General features: G+C 48.4%; 1 protein-coding gene across 4 annotated transcripts in view; it reads right to left on the reverse strand.

Annotated features, from left to right (window-relative positions):
- The window catches only part of SFMBT2 (Scm like with four mbt domains 2), a 215,600-nt gene that overhangs the window by 172,471 nt on the left and 25,854 nt on the right, over window positions 1–17,275 (reverse strand). For all 4 annotated transcript variants that reach the window (XR_012903105.2, XM_075925987.2, XM_075925989.2 and 1 more), the window contains exon 2: window positions 12,189–12,345. Coding sequence is in view for 3 of the 4 variants with exons in the window: in XM_075925987.2 (XP_075782102.2) it covers window positions 12,189–12,294 (106 nt within the window). In the remaining variant the exon portion in view is untranslated. The remainder of the gene's footprint in view (window positions 1–12,188; window positions 12,346–17,275) is intronic.

The following is a 17,275-nucleotide window of genomic DNA, read 5'->3' on the forward strand; positions in this document are numbered from 1 at the left end:
GCCCCCCACTCGACGCAGGCAGGGGGCTGCTCCAGCCATGTGAGGTCCTGAGCAGGCAGAGAATTCTCCAGCCCACCCAGAGCAGCCCCAGCCTATGGTGGTGGTAGGATGCCCTAGCCCAATTGGACTGGAACAACCCTCCCACCCACCCCCCATTTAATCAATTAACTGTTTAAACATTACGTTTATCCCATTGACAGATTAAACAGTATTTTAAATTCCTATTTCCAATATGCTTTACCTTTCATTTATCAACATGAAATTTCATCTGCCCATTTTGTTGCCAGACACCCCGTTTTGTGAGATCCCTTTGTAGCTCTCTGTATTCTGCTCAGACTTAAAAGCTTTGTCTGGAGTTCCAATCCGAAAACAGAAAACTGAGGGAAGGATGTGCCAGCCTTTCAGGCACTAGTTTAGGAACTGAGAGACCTTGCTTCAAGCCCCTCCTCTGCCAGACTTCTTGTGTGACCTTGGAAAAGTCACTGGGCCTCAGTTCCTCATCTGTAGCATGGGCTAGCAGTACGTCACAAGGGTGTCGCGAGGACAGATGCATTAAAGGTAATGAGGCATTCAGACCCTATGATGATCGGAGCCATGTGCGTACTTTAGTTAGACAGATAACCCGGTTCCTCATCTGTAAAGTGATCTGAACTTAATCGTTTGTGATGATTTTGGGTATGATATCCAGTGAGCACTCAGAAGCCAGATTGACTGGTGAGAAGAGACAGCACTTTGATTATCTCCAGAAGCACTGAGCTGAAACTGACTGTTCAGGTTTCTGGAAATCACTAGTTCAGCTTAGAGAATTTAACACACATATCATTTAGTACCTCCCTTCCTGTAATCTCCTACCTATCCTTACAAGAACAAGGCAGGGCAGGTGATATTTCTGTGCATTGCATAGGCTTTCTGTGTACATACTTAAGAACAGTGGTTCTATATCAGGACTCCTTGCTACATTCCTCCCCTCTATTCCAGTCCCAACTAGGACTGCAATAGTGTAGTCAATTAACTGATTAATCGATAAGCAAAAGCTTAAAGGTTAATGCCATAGACTGCACGCATTTCCCTCCCCTGCCCCACCCGCCAGTAAACTTTTTTAGTAGGCCGGCCAGCAGTCCAGTCAGTCCTGGCTCGTGCCAGGTCTGGGACCTACCGCTGCTGCGGCTCTGCATTTAAAGGGTATTAGGAGACAAGCGGGCATGCTGCCTGGCTCAGTTCCAGCTCACACTGAGTCTGGAAGCTCAGCAGCCCCCCACCCATACTGGACTGGGACTGCTACCACCCCACGCTGCTGCCTCTGCATCAGAAGCAACAGCGCTGGGAAACAGGCAGTCAGTCAATGAGGGGAGCTGGTGTATAAACTGGCTCCCGCCTGGCATCCCACACTGCTGCCTCTGATACAGAGGCAGCAGTGCAGGGTGGCAGGAGGCTCCTCCGGAGTGGGGCCAGAGCACACTGGCTGCCAGCCAGGGACTATAGAATAGTCAAGTAACCAATAAGAATTCACGAGGCTAACCAACTATTCAATTAACCAATATTTAACATGCCTGGTCCCAACTAGCCAGGATCTTCCTGACCCCACCATGACCGTAACCTCCGCATGAGCAATACAGGAAGGGCAGCGTGATCATGACCCCCTGTCATCAGTTCACATCGCCACAGTTGAAAACAGTGCGTCAGAATCCCACACAATTCACTGATTAGCGATGATGTGTACAACCACAACAACAGGGCCCACGGTTGCTCGACACTTCAATCAGCCTGACCCAGCTCAGTATGGGTGTTTGGAACTTCACAACAGCCACAAGCTGAGAAATAAAACTTCTGTTGAGTCCAAGAGCAGCTCCACAATGCAAATGTATTAGGTATATTCACCTGCCCAGCGCTCACCACTTGACTCTTCTCTACCTCTCTCTGCTCTACCTCCGGTCCCATCTAGCCCCTTCATCAATCACTGCCAACACCTCCCGTTTAGTAAAATGGGAAGGGCAGCTAAATCACTGCCCCCTTGCTAACAGCACACTGTAAACTTTCCCAGCAATGTGTACTTAACAAGCTGTGCTGCCTTCCCCATGGTTGCAGTTCTGGGAAATCCCTTTAGCGCAAGCAGGGATAGCAATGAACTCCTGTCCCCAGAGCCTTCCTCCCTCTGAGCATGCGGGATTTCTCAGGGGCAAAACAAGAGGACATAGTGAGAGCTGCTTCTTAAACTCTTGGCAGCTCATCACTGAAAGCTGATTTCTCTGATGTCTGCGCCAGTGTTTCTCAAAATGCGAGGCCTGTTTCTCCCCAAGAGAGACTGAGGCAAGGGCAGAGAACGAGAGCAAAACAAGACTGTTTTTCCTCTCCTTTCTGGAGTGTTGTCACAACAGACTCAGCTAAAAGCAGGGTCAGTGACTGCAGGAGGATTGGAAATACTTATCGTAAAGCCTGCTTGCTCCACAGGAAAGGATCCAACAGAGAAGAATCATACAAATGTAGAGCCTGAGCAATCATCTAGTCCATTCTCCCACTGAGGCTGTACAAATGAACCTACACCATCCTTCATCAGTGTTTGTCCAATCTGTTCTTACAACCTCCAGTTCTGGGGATTCCACACCTACTCTTGGCGAACAACTTCAGTGCTTAACCATCTTCAGAGTTAGAAAGTTTTCTTGATATCTGATCTGATTTTTCCCTCCTTCAGATTAGACCCATTACTTCTTGTCCTACCTGCAGTGAACATGGAAAATAACTGAGCATCATCCTCTTTATAGCAGCCCTTAATTTGAAGGCTTTTCAGGTCCCCCCTCACTTTTCTTTTCTGAAGACTAACATGCCCAGTTTTTAAACTAAGCATATGATAGACATCTATAAAATCATGACTGGTATGGAGAAAGTGAATAAGGAAGTGTTATTTACTCCTCATCACATTAGAACTAGGGGCCACCAAATGAAACTAACAGGGATCAGGTTTAAAACAAACAAAAGGAAGTACTTTCTTCAGACAACACACCACCAACCTGTGGACCTCTTTGCCAGAGGATGTTGTAAAGGCCAAGATGATAAGTAGGTTCAAAAAAGAACGTGATAAGTTCATGGAGGACAGGTCCATCAACGGGCAGGCATGCAAAACCATGCTCTCAAGTGTCCTTGGCCTCTGTTTGCCAGAAGCTAGGGATGAGTGGCAAGGGATCGACCACTTGATGATTCCCTGCTTTATTCAATACCTCTGAAGGGACTGGCGTTGGCCACTGTCGGCAGACAGGATACTGGTCTAGGTGGACTTTTGGTCTGACCCAGTACGGCAGTACTTATGTTCTTCACCCTTCCGTACAGATCAGATCTTTTATCATTTGTATTGCTCTTTTATTGCTTTTCTCCAATTAGCCCACATCTTTCTTAATGTGTCGTGCCCTTAACTGAACACAGTGGGTACGTGTAGACTACACCTCTCTGTCAACAGAGAGATGTAGATTAAGCACATCGAAAGTGCAAATGAAGCTGAGATTTAAATATCCCGCACTTCATTTGCATAAACATGGCTTCCGCTTTTTTCTGAAACAGAGCTTTTTCAGAAAAAAACAGCAGTCTAGATGCAGATCTTTCGAAAAATAAACCTTTTTCGAAAGATCCCTTATCCCTCATAAAATGAAGTTTACAGGATCTTTCGAAAAAGGGTTTATTTTTCGAAAGCTCCACGTCTAGACTGCCATTTTTTTTCAAAAAAGCTCCATTTCGAAAAAAAGCGGCAGCCATGTTTATGCAAATGAAGAGCTGGATATTTAAATCCTGGCTTCATTTGCATTTTCGACATGCCTAATCTACATGTCTCTGTCGACAGAGAGGTGTAGTCTAGACACATTCAGTAATACAGCTGAGACCTCAGCAGTGTCAAGCAGACTAGAATAATTACTGACTGTGTTTTGACATGCGACACTCCAGTTTATACATCCCAGCTTATTAGCTTTTTTACAACTCCATTGTATCATTGGCTCATATTCAGTTTGGTATGCATTATAACCTTCTCTGCAATATTCCTGACTAGCCAGTCATTCCCCATTTTGTTGTTGCATACTTGATTAGTCCTTCTTAAGGGCAGTACTTTGCACTTGTCTTTACTGAATTTCATCTTGTTGATTTCAGACTAATTCTTCGATTTGTCAAGGTTGCTTCGAATTTTAATCCTGCCTTCTGAAATGCCTGTTACCAGCGTGGTATCCTCCACAAATTTCATAAACTCTTTTCTCCATTATCCAAATTGTTAATGAAAATATCAAACAGTACCAGACCCAGGACTGACCCCTGTGGAACCCAACTAGATGGATCCTCCCTGTTTGGCAGCAAACTGTTAATAGCTACAGTACAACCTCAGAGTTACAAACACCGCGGAAATGGAGGTGGTTCATAATGCTAAGCAAAACTTTATGGTTTTTTCAAAAGTGTACAAACATTGACCTAACATAGCTCTGAAACTTTACTGTTCATAGGAAAAAATACTGTTAATTGAAACAAAACGAGCACAGAAACAATTTTTTTCTCCTCGCGCTGCCCTAACCCTGTACTCTAACTCTGCATTCCCATTGGCCGGGAATGGGGAACTGCAGCCAATAGCAGCTGCTGGAGCAGTGCCTGTAGGCAGGAGCAGCACACACAGCCACCTGGCTGCCTTTGAACCTAGAAGTCACTGCTGGACATGCTGGCCACGTTGGGGAGCCACCCAAGGTAAGCACCGCCTGGCTGGAGCCTTCTCCAACACCCCAAATCCCTACCCTAGACCTGAGCCCCTCCCAGACCCAAACTACTTCTCAGAGCCCAAACCCCCTCTGGTGACCCAGCTCTCTGTCCCAGCCTTATGTCCTCTCCTGCAGCCAAACTCCCTCCCAGACCTCACACCCCAACCCCCTGCCTCGTTAGCAATACTAATTAAGGGCTTGATTTTGTTAATCATTTTGAGCTCTCCTGAAGGGCCAGGGAGAAACCCTAGGACCTGATACTCTGGAGAGAAGAGTGATTTTTTTTTAGTCACTCCCATGGTGAATCGGAAGGACTTTGCTGCTAGCCTTGGGGAAGCCAAGTGAAGGAACTTTAAAGTGGACAGCTTGGGGCCCAACCATTTATAGCCAGAATTCAACTGAACTTTTAAATGACTGGGCCGGAGGGCTAGGTCATAGAGGGTGTGTCTAAACTACATGGCTCCATCGATGGAGCCATGTAGATTAGGCTGATCGGCAAAGGGAAATGAAGCCACGATTTAAATAATCGCGGCTTCATTTAAATTTAAATGGCTGCCACGCTGACCCGACAAACAGCTAATCAGCTGTTTGTCGGCTCAGCGCGCTACTCTGGACGCTCCCGCGCCGACCTGAAAGCCCTTTATCGACCTCCCCGTTATGCCTCGTAGGATGAGGTTTACCGGGGAGGTCGATAAAGGGCTTTCATGTCGGCAGCACGGGAGCGTGCAGACTAGCGCGCTGAGCCGACAAACAGCTAATCAGCTGTTTGTCGGCTCAGCGCAGCAGCCATTTAAATTTAAATGAAGCCGCAATTATTTAAATCGCGGCTTCATTTCCCTTTGCCAAACAAACAAATCTACATGGCTCCGTCGACAGAGCCATGTAGTTTAGACATGCCCAGACAGAGGTGGACAACAGGAAGAGAGGACCAAGGGGAAGGCATAGCCACCCCCACATGCCCCAGAAGAGAGCATGCTGGAGTGACTGCTGCCATCACAAGGAGCCAACCCCACTCAGTGTCCACCCCAGATCTGGCACAATTCATAGTGATCAAAATATATTATTTATATCAACCGACTGCTATTTGGGAGTCAGGTGTCCACAGAAGCCTCCTTCATAACTGCAATCCTAGAAAGAGTGTTCTATGCAGTCCCTTCTCCCCCTGCAGAGTGAGGATGGGGCACAGTGACCAAAGGCCACACCAGGGAGCTCAAAGGCTTAAGTCTCAAAAGCTTAAGTCTCTCAGGGTACGTCTACACTACAACGTTAATTCGACCTAACTTAGTTAGAATTAGTTAATTCGAACTAAGCTAATTCGAACTAACGGATCCAGACATTAAGTGGACCCTGAACCGGGGTTAAGGATGGCCGGAAGCAGTGCCAGCAGGGCATCAGAGGAGGACTTAGAGCGTGGAACTGCTGTCTCAGGCTAGCCAAGGGCTGTGCTTAAAGGGTCCCGACCCCCACCCCGGCCAGACAGTTCTCTAGGTGCCCCGCTTGCAAAGCAGTCCTGGCTTGGAGTGCCCGGACTCCCCTGGGCACATCACAGCACTCGGCCATCAGACCGGCTGCACTTGCCGCAGGCTGCCATCTGGGGAGAGGGAGCAATTGGGGGGCTGCAGGAGAGCTTCCACCCCCAGAAGCCCGCAGAGCCAGCTCAGTCCTCCCCATTGGGGGCTCGTGCCCCATTCCTCCCTCACCTCCTTCCACTTACCCTTCCCTAGCCCCTCTTCTTGATGTACAAAATAAAGATAACGTGTCTTCCAAAATGGAATCTGTCTTTATTGAACAAAACTGGGGGAGACTGCTTAGAAAAGACAGCTTAGAAAAGAGGAGACGGAGGGGGGACAGGATAGAGGTCTCTAAAAGAATGAGTGGGGTGGAGAGGGTGCATAAAGAAAAGTTCTTCATTAGTTCCCATAAAGAAGGACTAGAGGACACCAAAGGAAAGGAATGGGTAGCAGGCTTCAAACTAGTAACAGAAAGTTCTTCTTCACAAAGCAAAGAGTCAACCTGTGGAACTCCTTGCTGCAGGAGGCTGTGAAGGCTACAACTAGAACAGAGTTGAAAGGGAAGTGAGATCAAGTCATGGAGGCTGGGTCCATGGAGTGGTATTAGCCAGGGAGTAGGAGTGGTGTCCCTGCCCAAGGTCTGTGGAAGGCTGGAGAGGGATGGCACGAGACAAATGGCTTGGTCACTGTCTTCGGTCCATCCCCTCCAGGGTCCCTAGGGTTGGCCGCTGTCGGCAGACAGGCTACTGGGCTAGATGGACCTTTGGTCTGACCCAGGACAGCCATTGTAAGCTCAGGGCTCAGGGTCGGGGGTCTTAGTGGACCCCCTTGATTCTCTTGCACACCTGCTCCTGGGTGGCCAGGCTGGCAGCTCTCCTGCCCTAGACGGCCACTTTCCTGTGCCTAGTGTGGAGATTGTGGATGAGGTCCATGATGTCTGCACTAGCCCAGGCGTGTGCCCGCCTCTTGCGGTCCCGGGCAAGCTCCCGGGAGCCGCCAGCCTGGTCCCGGGAAGAGGGGGAGGGCTGGCGGACATCGGGTGGGTGGCTCGAGCCGTGCCAGGTGCAGAGTCTGCTGGCTGGGTGCTGGCAGGCTTGCATCTGGCACAGGCACTGTAGCCAGCCCGTGACCCTTTAAGGGCTCCGGGGCCGGGAGGGGGGCAGAAGAATTTCCCTGGTGTTGGCCAGAGTGGCCACAAGGGAAACCTGGGGAGGGCTAGCCTCCCACTAGTTCGAATTAAGGGGCTACACACCCCTTAATTCGAACTAGCTAGTTCGAACTAGGCTTAATCCTCGTAAAATGAGGTTTTCCTAGTTCGAACTAAGCGCTCCGTTAGTTCGAATTAAATTAGAACTAACGGAGCGCTAGTGTAGCGCCTATGAAAGTTAGTTTGAACTAACGTTGTAGTGTAGCCATACCCTAAGACCCATATCCTCTGCAGAGTGGGCATCGGAAGCAGGGAGACACATAACACGTACTGAAGTGTGGGAATATAAATCTCTTCTGAGCAGAAGCACATCCCAAATCGCTGAGGCCTGCAGCACTTCAGATCTCAAACAAGCCGCCACGTACGCAACCACCACTAACTTAGCCAAAACTGGAGACCACCAGAGTGATAAACATGAGAGTGAGTTACAGAGCCAGACTCTATACATGGAGACAGGACTCACAGTTTCTAAGGACTGGGTGTGCTACCCAACGGACAATGCTTGTGCTGCCGCAACCTATGTTCTGTGAATAAGCCGAGAACGTCTGTTTCTGGGGCTAATGGCCTGGCGCCCTTCATGATGAACCATTAATTCTCTTCCCTTTACAAGGTATCAGATGAGATTTTCTGGGTCATGGAAAAGAGGCAGGAAGCAGAAAGACCCCTGGGTGACAAATCTATTCAGTTCAGATGTCACTGCCCATTTACTGGGGCCTTGGATTCTTTTCCTGCCATGAAAGCTAAGGAGGTGAAATACCAAAAAAGCCCCCCCAAAGCAAGGGCCTCATTATCAGCTTTTTAAGAGAAGGGGAAAATCCTGCTGCTGACAGAAGTAGAAAAATGACTGAAGTAAGCAAATGGTTGATGGTCAGGAGGCAGAAATCTTGAGTGACAGAATTCCTAGGGTGCTGTGAATGAGATCAGGGACAGCCTGAAAAGAGGCAAAGGAAGGACCAAATAAACCACTGGAGGGGAGCAACAGGTTGAATTTGAAACTCAAGGCAAAGCAGTTTGAAACTGTTTAGTAGCCCTCCAAGAATTCAGGGGCCCAATCCTGCCAGATACCCAGAACCGCCTGCAAGGTGCTGTGCCATGCCCGGAGCTCACAGCATCACGCCTGTAGAATCTTATTCTCCAGGGTGCTGTATACCCTCTACTAGAGGCAGTGGAGGGGAGTAGCCCCTGGCAGACTGAAACTCTCCATGAGCTTATCTTTGAAGCAAGCTTTGTAGTAGAAGCCAGATGTGTTGGAGATGATATGCAAAGATGTGTGAGCTGGATGAGTTCAAAATCTAGTGAAGTCACCCACCCACTGCAACATCAATGCTGAGAAAACAGTGAGGCTTTCACTTTTAAACACAGGATGGCTGTAGAAAAAAAAGGCTTTCACGGTTTTTTTCAGGTGAGATTAAAAATATAAAGCTCTGATTGGCAATTCTGTTTGAGTTCCTTTCAAATATAATGCATAGCTGTCCATTCTTCCCTTCAAGAGCTTTATTGGGAAGGTGAACAACAGAACACCAACAGCGGTCTGAAAGAAGAGAACCAATTAGTCCTGAAAACATGCCAAAGGGGATTTTAAAAGCATTCACCACTGGCCTATTCTCAAAGCCAATGGGATTTTAATCACTGACTTTTTTTCTTCGTGCAATGCACAATCAACCTGTGGAACTCCTTGCCAGAGGATGTTGTGAAGACCAGGACTTTAACAGGGTTCAAAAAAGAACTAGATAAATTCATGGAGGTTAGGTCCATCAATGGCTATTAGCCAGGATTGGTAAAAATGGTGTTTCTGTTTGCCATAGGCTGGAAATGGGTGATAGGAGAGGGATCATGTAAAGATTACCTGTTCTGTTCAATTTTTCTGGAGCATCTGGCATTGGCCATTGTTGGAAGACAGAATACTGGGCTAGATGGACTTTTGGTCTGACCCAGTACGGCCATTCTTACGTTCTTATGTATGGGATCAATGGTTAAATGTCCTTTGGCTTCAATGAAAAAAGATTTAGGCCAATGCTAAGCCTGTCAGAAAACCCTCCTATAATTCTTACAGTGTACAGCTGTGGTGCGAAACCTAAGGCCCGGGGACTGAATCTGCCCCTACTCCATGGGGATGGAGCACCAGCTCCCTGCTGTGGGGAGAGGGAGCCCTGGGTATCACAGGCTGGAGTCAGACTAGCTGCGGCCGAACCCAACTCACGGGCTCCACCTGGTGGGGGAAGGAAGCGACTTTGCGTGCTGCCACTCCCCTTTCCAGGGAAACGGCAGTGCAGCAAAGTGCTGCCTAGAGGCTTTTCCCCCAACACTCTGATTGGCTATAATCACAGCCAATGGGAGCAGCAGGAAGCAGTGCCTGGGAGTGACAGGGATCTCAGAGCCATGTGCGTCCCCGGGGAGCTGCGCCAGGTAAGCGCCCCCTCCTGCCCAGATCTCCCAGCCCACTCTTGCAACCTACCTCCCACCTAGCCCTCCCACCCCCAGCCTGCTCCTGCATCCCTTCCTACCCAGACTCCCACCGCCACCATGCTCCTTTCACCCCCTCCTGCCTAGACCTCCCACCCTCAGCCTGCTCCTGCACCCTCCACCCTCCCAGACCCACCAACCCAAAAAAGGTTCCCCATCTCCAAGAGCAGCCATGGGGAATGGTCATTTTATTCTCCAAGAGCGCAAGGGGAGTACGGAACCATTAAACAACGGCAGACAGATCTGCAGATTCTTGGCACCCAACGCCCGTGACAAGAAGCCTCAAGGTTCTCAGTGGAAGCTACCGGGACGCTGGTAGTTAGGTGGGACTGACATGGTCCACAGGCCGCAAGCTGGTGGTCTGCATACAGCTGAGATGCATTCGTCCCTGTCCCTGAAGCTGTAGTCACGGAGTCCGAGCTCACTTTGCCAAGCTTTATGAAAGATACACACTCAGTTTAATTCTCCGTAAGTCAGGCTAAGAGTACGTCACACGGGTCAGAAAAGTCATGGATTCTGTGACTTCCAGAAACCGCCGTGGCATTTTCTGCTTCAGCTCCAGGGCAGCAGGTCTGGAGCTGTAAACCAGCACGGGGTCCTGGAGCTCCAAGCCCTCCCCCCAGGCTGGGGGGCAGGTGAGCTGAAGCTCCAAGCCACCGCAGACAGCAGGGGCCCCACAGCTCTTAGTTGCTATGGAGGGACACCGAGCTTCCAGGCGCTGTGGACGTAAGGGCCCCTCGCAGCCGCTAGCCCCAGAGCTCCCAGCAGCAGTGAGGGGACCATGCAGTCCCCAGCTGAGGCAGGACCTCGGATCACCAAGCTGCCAAAGGCAACAGAGGGTCGCCTGGAATAGACAGCCATAGCAGCTGGTGCCCCCACTCCCACCCCTCCAGTGGCAGGTCTCAGGTTCTCATAGAATCATAGAATACTAGGACTAGAAGGGACCTCGAGAGGTCATCGAGTCCAGTCCCCTGCCCTCCTGGCAGGACCAAGTACTGTCTAGACCAGTGTTTCGCAACCTTTTTTTGCTCAAGACCCCCTTCTGAGCCTCATCATCATACGTCTGGCAGTTAAGTTTGGGTGGCCCCCTGAGAAACTTACTGTGGACCCCTAATGTTCCGTTTTTTTCCATGTGGTCCCCTAGATGTAAGGCGTGGCCCCCTGGGGAGCCGTATGGCCCACATTGAGAACCACTGGTCTAGACAATCCCTGATAGACATTTATCTAACCTACTCTTAACTATCTCCAGAGATGGAGATTCCACAACCTCCCTGGGCAATTTATTCCAGTGTTTGACCACCCTGACAGTTAGGAACTTTTTCCTAATGTCCAACCTAAACCTCCCTTGCTGCAGTTTAAGCCCATTGCTTCTTGTTCTATCCTCAGAGGCCAAGATGAACAAGTTTTCTCCCTCCTGCTTATGACACCCTTTTCGATACCTGAAAACTGCTATCATGTCCCCCCTCAATCTTCTCTTTTCTAAACTAAACAAACCCAGTTCTTTCAGCCTTCCCTCATAGGTCATGTTCTCTAGTCCTTTAATCATTCTTGGTGCTCTTCTCTGGACCCTCTCCAATTTCTCCACATCTTTCTTGAAATGCAGTGCCCAGAACCGGACACAATACTCCAACTGAGGCCTAACCAGCGCAGAGTAGAGTGGAAGAATGACTTCTCATCCCCGCATCAGCCCTATCTTCTCACAATTATTTTTAGTAGAGGCCAGGGACAGGTCAGAGGCTTCTGCAAATTTTTGTTGTTGCCCAAGACTTGTCCCTAACTTTTCCTAAAAAAATAACCATGACAAAATCTTAACTTTATCTGCAAATCCTTAGGCTGTACTCATCAATCTAGTCTGAGCCCTTTCTAGCAATGCATTAAGCAACATGATTACCTATTGGCCCCATGTTTATTCTCTTCTCTTCCCAAGGAGAGAAGCATGTGCGGTGGAGATGTGCCCATTAGCACCATATTTAAAAAATACAGTACCAGGCATGTTTTTCATGGGGAAAAAAATTCTCAATGAATACACAGGACATAGAAAAATCTAAAAAACGTTGATCGATCCAGCGGATCCAAATAAAGGGAAAACTTCTGAACATATTTTTAAAATTTTGCTTTTCTTCCCCCCCAGATTTTCAAAGGATTTAACTACAAAAGGAAAAACATTTCACATTTTGTCAAAAGTTTTGCCAATTTTTCCCAAATGTTGAATTTTAAAAAATTCCAACTTGCATGAGAAAATCCTTTATGTACGTAAATGTGAAACTGACTGGGAGAACAAGAGCTCACCTGAATCAAACTGTTCTCTGTTCCCATTGGCTGGACTTTGACCCTTCTCCTGGGATAGATGTTGAGTCTCTTGCATGGCGGAAATCAAAGACATCCTAGTTTCCATTGCTCGCAGTACGATTTCTTCCTTTCCTAATTCATTGTGTCACAGAATTTCCTGCAGGGACATCAGAATAGAATGAATGAGCAGCCTATTTTGACCAAGTAAACACATTTCCCCAGCTCTTCTGACAGATACTCTTTTGAGTCATCCTGCATTTTGATTATTGTAGTTCGTCGATGTACGTCTGTGGCTTTTATCTTTACAATACCTGAGCATTAATGAATTTATCCGTTGAGGTGGGGATGATAATATTTCTCTATTTACAGATGAGTAGGAGAAACTAACATCAAAATCCATTGAAATAAATTGAATTCTTCCATGGATTTCAAAGGGCTTTTCCTCAGTCTATTGGGGACTGGTTCAAAGTAATATAGGGCACCTATGGCTGAATTAGGAATTGGACTTAGTACAGTACCTTCTCTAGAAGGTAGTACAATGTATCTAATGTGTTCCTGAAGTTCTTCTGTACATGTGAGAGTAATGAGCTGTAAATCCGGACACGTGGGTGCTTTTAAACCCAACTGCCCCATGAGGCTGACCCATGGCTCTGTCTCCTCACAATGCACCATCCAGCGGAGCTCAGCCACGAGGCCTGTGATAAATCACTACAGCAAGCAGAACACAGGGAAGGATTTTGTGACACAGAGGGGCTTCTCTGAGTCACGGAGCCTACCAAGGATGATGCCTCTTACACATCACCCTCTGCTCAGGGCTGTGCCTTACAGGTACAGCCCAGTACTTAGATCAGGGGTGGGGAACCTCCAGGGGCCGAATGTGGCTCCTGGCTTGCCTGGATCCAGCCCCCAAGGCTCAGGTCTCCCTCCCAGCATTGGAGAGACTGCTGGAACGCAAGCTGCACACTGCGGGGATGAAGCACACTCAGGGTACGTCTAAACTACATGCCTCTGTCGGCAGAGGCATGTAGATTTGTTTGTTCAGCAAAGGTAAATGAAGCCGCGATTTAAATGATCGCGGCTTCATTTACATTTACATGGCTGCCGTGCTGAGCCGACAAACAGCTGATCAGCTGTTTGTCGGCTCGCCGCTAGTCTGGACGTTCCCCCTGTCGACATCAAAGCCCTTTGTCGGCAGCCCCGGTAAACCTCATTCCACGAGGAATAACGGGGCTGCCGACAAAGGGCTTTGATGTCGACAGGGGGAACGTCCAGACTAGCGGCGAGCCGACAAACAGCTGATCAGCTGTTTGTCGGCTCAGCGCGGCAGCCGTGTAAATGTAAATGAAGCCGCGATCATTTAAATCGCGGCTTCATTTGCCTTTGCTGAACAAACAAATCTACATGCCTCTGCCGACAGAGGCATGTAGTCTAGACACAGCCAAAATGTACTAGCCTGGACTGCTAGCCACTGGTGTGCAAGAGGCATGTGGGACGTGTCTTTCTCCTTCTCAGTCAGGACCCACGTCAGTGAGGGTTTGTTTTGTCTGTTTTGTTTGTTTTTGTTTGTTTTTTATGGTTTCTCACGTGTGTGGCCCACAGCTGATTTTTCTGTGGGTCAGCGGACATTACCCCCAAAATGATTCCTGACTCCTGACTGAGACAGCAAGCTGTTTGTGGCAGATGCTGTCTAACTACAGCAGCAGGCCCCAAACTTTGGAGGGCCATGCACATAATCCACTTCTACACATTTATTAGACAGTCCAAGCCAAAAGAACCTACTGTTCTTTCAACGGCGCACATACAGAAGTGGGGAGTAGGGTTGCCAGATGGTCTCCCAAAAAATACCGAACACACGGCTAAAAATTTGTCGAGCACAAAAAAAAACCCACACCCACACCGAACACACATCCTGTGTGGCGACTACCAAGAGCCACCAAGCTGGGAACAAAGGGGGAGGCAGCAGAGCCTGCTCTGCAAAGCAGCCGCCTGCTACCCAAAGCAGAGAGAGGCAGACCCCGGGGCAACACAATGGCAGGGCGGGGGGGGGGGGGCGACCATGGGTAGGAAGGTGACTCCCCCATAACCAGGTCTTTGGGTGTCCCAGTGGAAAGAAGCAGAAATTCCACCCCAGTCAGTTTTGGCTGAGAGGCGCCTAACGCAACGACAAAGCACCTGTGGGCTTCTCTCCTGGACTACGGCGCCGCAACGTGCTTGAGCAGCGCTTAGGAGCAGGGACGGGGCTTCTCCTCCTCCCCAAAGCGTCACTCTTCCTCCGACGCAATCAGCTGAGGGCTCCCAGCGCTGATTGCGCCCCGCCCCGCAGCCACTCCCCCTGCCCCCGCCCGGCATCTGCACACAACCAGAGGCTCCCAGAGCCGATCATGGCCCCACCTCCTAGCCTGGGACTCCCTCTGGTTGCGTGCAGAAGCCTGGCAGGGGCGGGGAGAGTGGCTGGGACTCCTGGGGAAAATACCAGACATGTGCAATGTCCTGTATTTTCTGTTTTTCTGGCTGGGTGCCGGACGGAAGCCTGGTGGGAGCATGGGGGAAGCTGGGAGGTGGGGCCGTGATCGGCGCTGGGAGCCTGTGGTAGCATGCAAAAGCCTGGCGGGGGTGCGGGAAGTGGCTGGGACTCCCAGCCACTCCCCCAGCCCGGCGTCTGCACGCAACCACAGGCTCCCAGCGCCGATCACGGCCCCACCTCCCAGCTACCCCCATGCTCCCACCAGGCTTCCGTCCGGCACCCAGCCAGAAAAACAGAAAATACAGGACATTGCACACGTCTGGTATTTTCTGAATTTTTTTACCAGATAGAGGGCGCAAAAAACGGACTGTCCAGTAGAATACCGGACACCTGGCAACCCCAGCACGGAGGATACAAACAGGAGTGAGGGGGGCAAGGCAGGAGCCAATGAGGGGATCTCTCTGGACGTTCCTCCATGCCTCCCTAGAAGCATAGGTGACTGGTGCCTGTGAGGGCAGGGGATGCAGGGAAGGCCATGCAGAGGAACAGGGAGGGGGCATGATTGAGCACCCCATTTGGCAATCAGAATTTTGGAAGGAGCATAGGGGGAGCAGTCACCTATGCCTGGAGGCATGCCCTACAGCTGAGGACTCTCCGAATTATAAGTGTGTACGGAGCCCCGCAGAATGGGGCTTTGATCCTGATCTGAATTTTTGGGCATCCCTGGAAGGCAAACAGCAAATAATAATAGATTGTAAACCCTTCAGGGAAATGTCCTTGTTGTCCGCTTTGTCTAGAAAGCGCCTAGTACACTTCAGGCACTATATAAATAATGATCATTGCTCCACTTCATCTTTATTTGTCCTGACATGCAACTTTGTTAATGAATGCGCTGCATTATATACCATGACTATTTCAAACTCAGCTAACCTCGGAATGTGTATATCTGCCATCCCCAGTGTGCATTATCTTTCAATTATCTATGAAACCAGGAGCAGTCAGTCCATCGGAAGTAAAAAAAAAACCCCACTCAGCCTTCAGCAGAGAAGCGTTGGATTATTTCCGTAAATATCATTAATAATAAAGTGGTTTAAGTATCAGCTTTTGGGATGAACTTTATTTCCAGGGGAGGGGAAAATGGTAGCTATAGCTTTTCTTTTTCCCTTGGTATGTTCAGACATTTTTTATATTCACCCTAACCTGACAAGAAGGGAAGGTAATCTGGGATTGTAAAAGAGATCAATTTAAATATGCCACATCAGTCATGTGAAATAGAACTCAAGGGTAACAATATAAATACGAAGCAGAAAGATAAGTTACTCAGTAGCATTGTTAAATCTTGAGCAGCTCCCATTATTTTGACAGGACAAAGATATGAGCTAATGAGAAGTTGAATATGTCTGCTCGGACAGGGGTAGTGTTTGTACTGGCACATAGTAAATAACCATTTATTTTAAAAGGGATGTTGTTAATGAAGTTTCAAGGCAACAGAGTTCTGTCCCAATGGATAGGATTGCAGAATTGGGGCTGAAGCTTATTTATAAAAGAGATTTTGAACAAAGCAGCAGAAGAGAAATGTTTTCACTAATCTTTTTTAAACAACATGTCAGCGAAAACAGTCTTGAGCTGGGTTTAAACTGCAGTTGCAACCCAAATACTGCAGCAGTGACCATAAGAAATCTGGTCCAATGCCCACTGAAATGAGTGGGAGACTTTCCATTTCATGCGCTTTGGAGAAGGTTCAAGAAATAAGAAATGTAACTTCCATGAAACTAACTAGTGCATTTTCATCATCCAAGAGAAGTGAAATTAACAGAGGCAAAGTAAACAAGCACAGGCAGCAATGTCTGAATCTGGACCTGAACTTTCCTAAATTCCGGAGAGCTGGACACAGCATTTTTGCTTCATGATTATCAGGTTAACACGTATAAATAGTCAAGGGAAATTCACAGGGTTGTGGTTTAAGCACATGCCTTCCGTATTTTTATATTACTAAGGAACACTGTTTAAAAGAAACAAAAGATATGGTGCATGCACTTGCAAGAAAATTCTTGTAAAGTATGACCTGGTAATAGTCTCCGTCCAATATTCTCTTGTTGGGAATGGTTACAAAATAATTATTTAATTATTTTCCCGGTATCATCTGAAAATAAGCCCAGACTTGGTAAAACTTCCTCGTCAGCAAACCAAAGATGCACAGGTATTGCTCAGAGCATATGGGTTGACATAACTGGCTTTCAGTGAAAGCCATCTGATTATTATTTATTAATCAGCAGCCTCAGAGAAAAATGTTGTATCACAGTAGCATGTAGAGGTGAGATAAGCAACCTAGGCTAGCGAGTGGGCCACATGAGTGGTTCCCCTTCATCTCAGTGGGCTGCACAATTATCGTAACCACAGCAGTCTCCCAGGATAGGGTAGTTTTGCTAATTGTGCTTGCATGCCGAGAAATCGCAGAATGTACCGATTGAACCTTAGCAGCACTTTGACTGGATGCAGAGGAGCACATGGTTCTCACAGTCATTGTTGTGTGCAATCAGCATTCACCTCCCTTCACGTGCCCTGGCTTTACATGCATGTCACTCTAGTCATACCGGTAGGAAAGAAAATGACATGGATAGAA

Source organism: Pelodiscus sinensis, chromosome 1, assembly GCF_052426305.1.
Source record: "Pelodiscus sinensis isolate ZL-2025 chromosome 1, ASM5242630v1, whole genome shotgun sequence".
NCBI classification, from domain to species: domain Eukaryota; kingdom Metazoa; phylum Chordata; order Testudines; family Trionychidae; genus Pelodiscus; species Pelodiscus sinensis.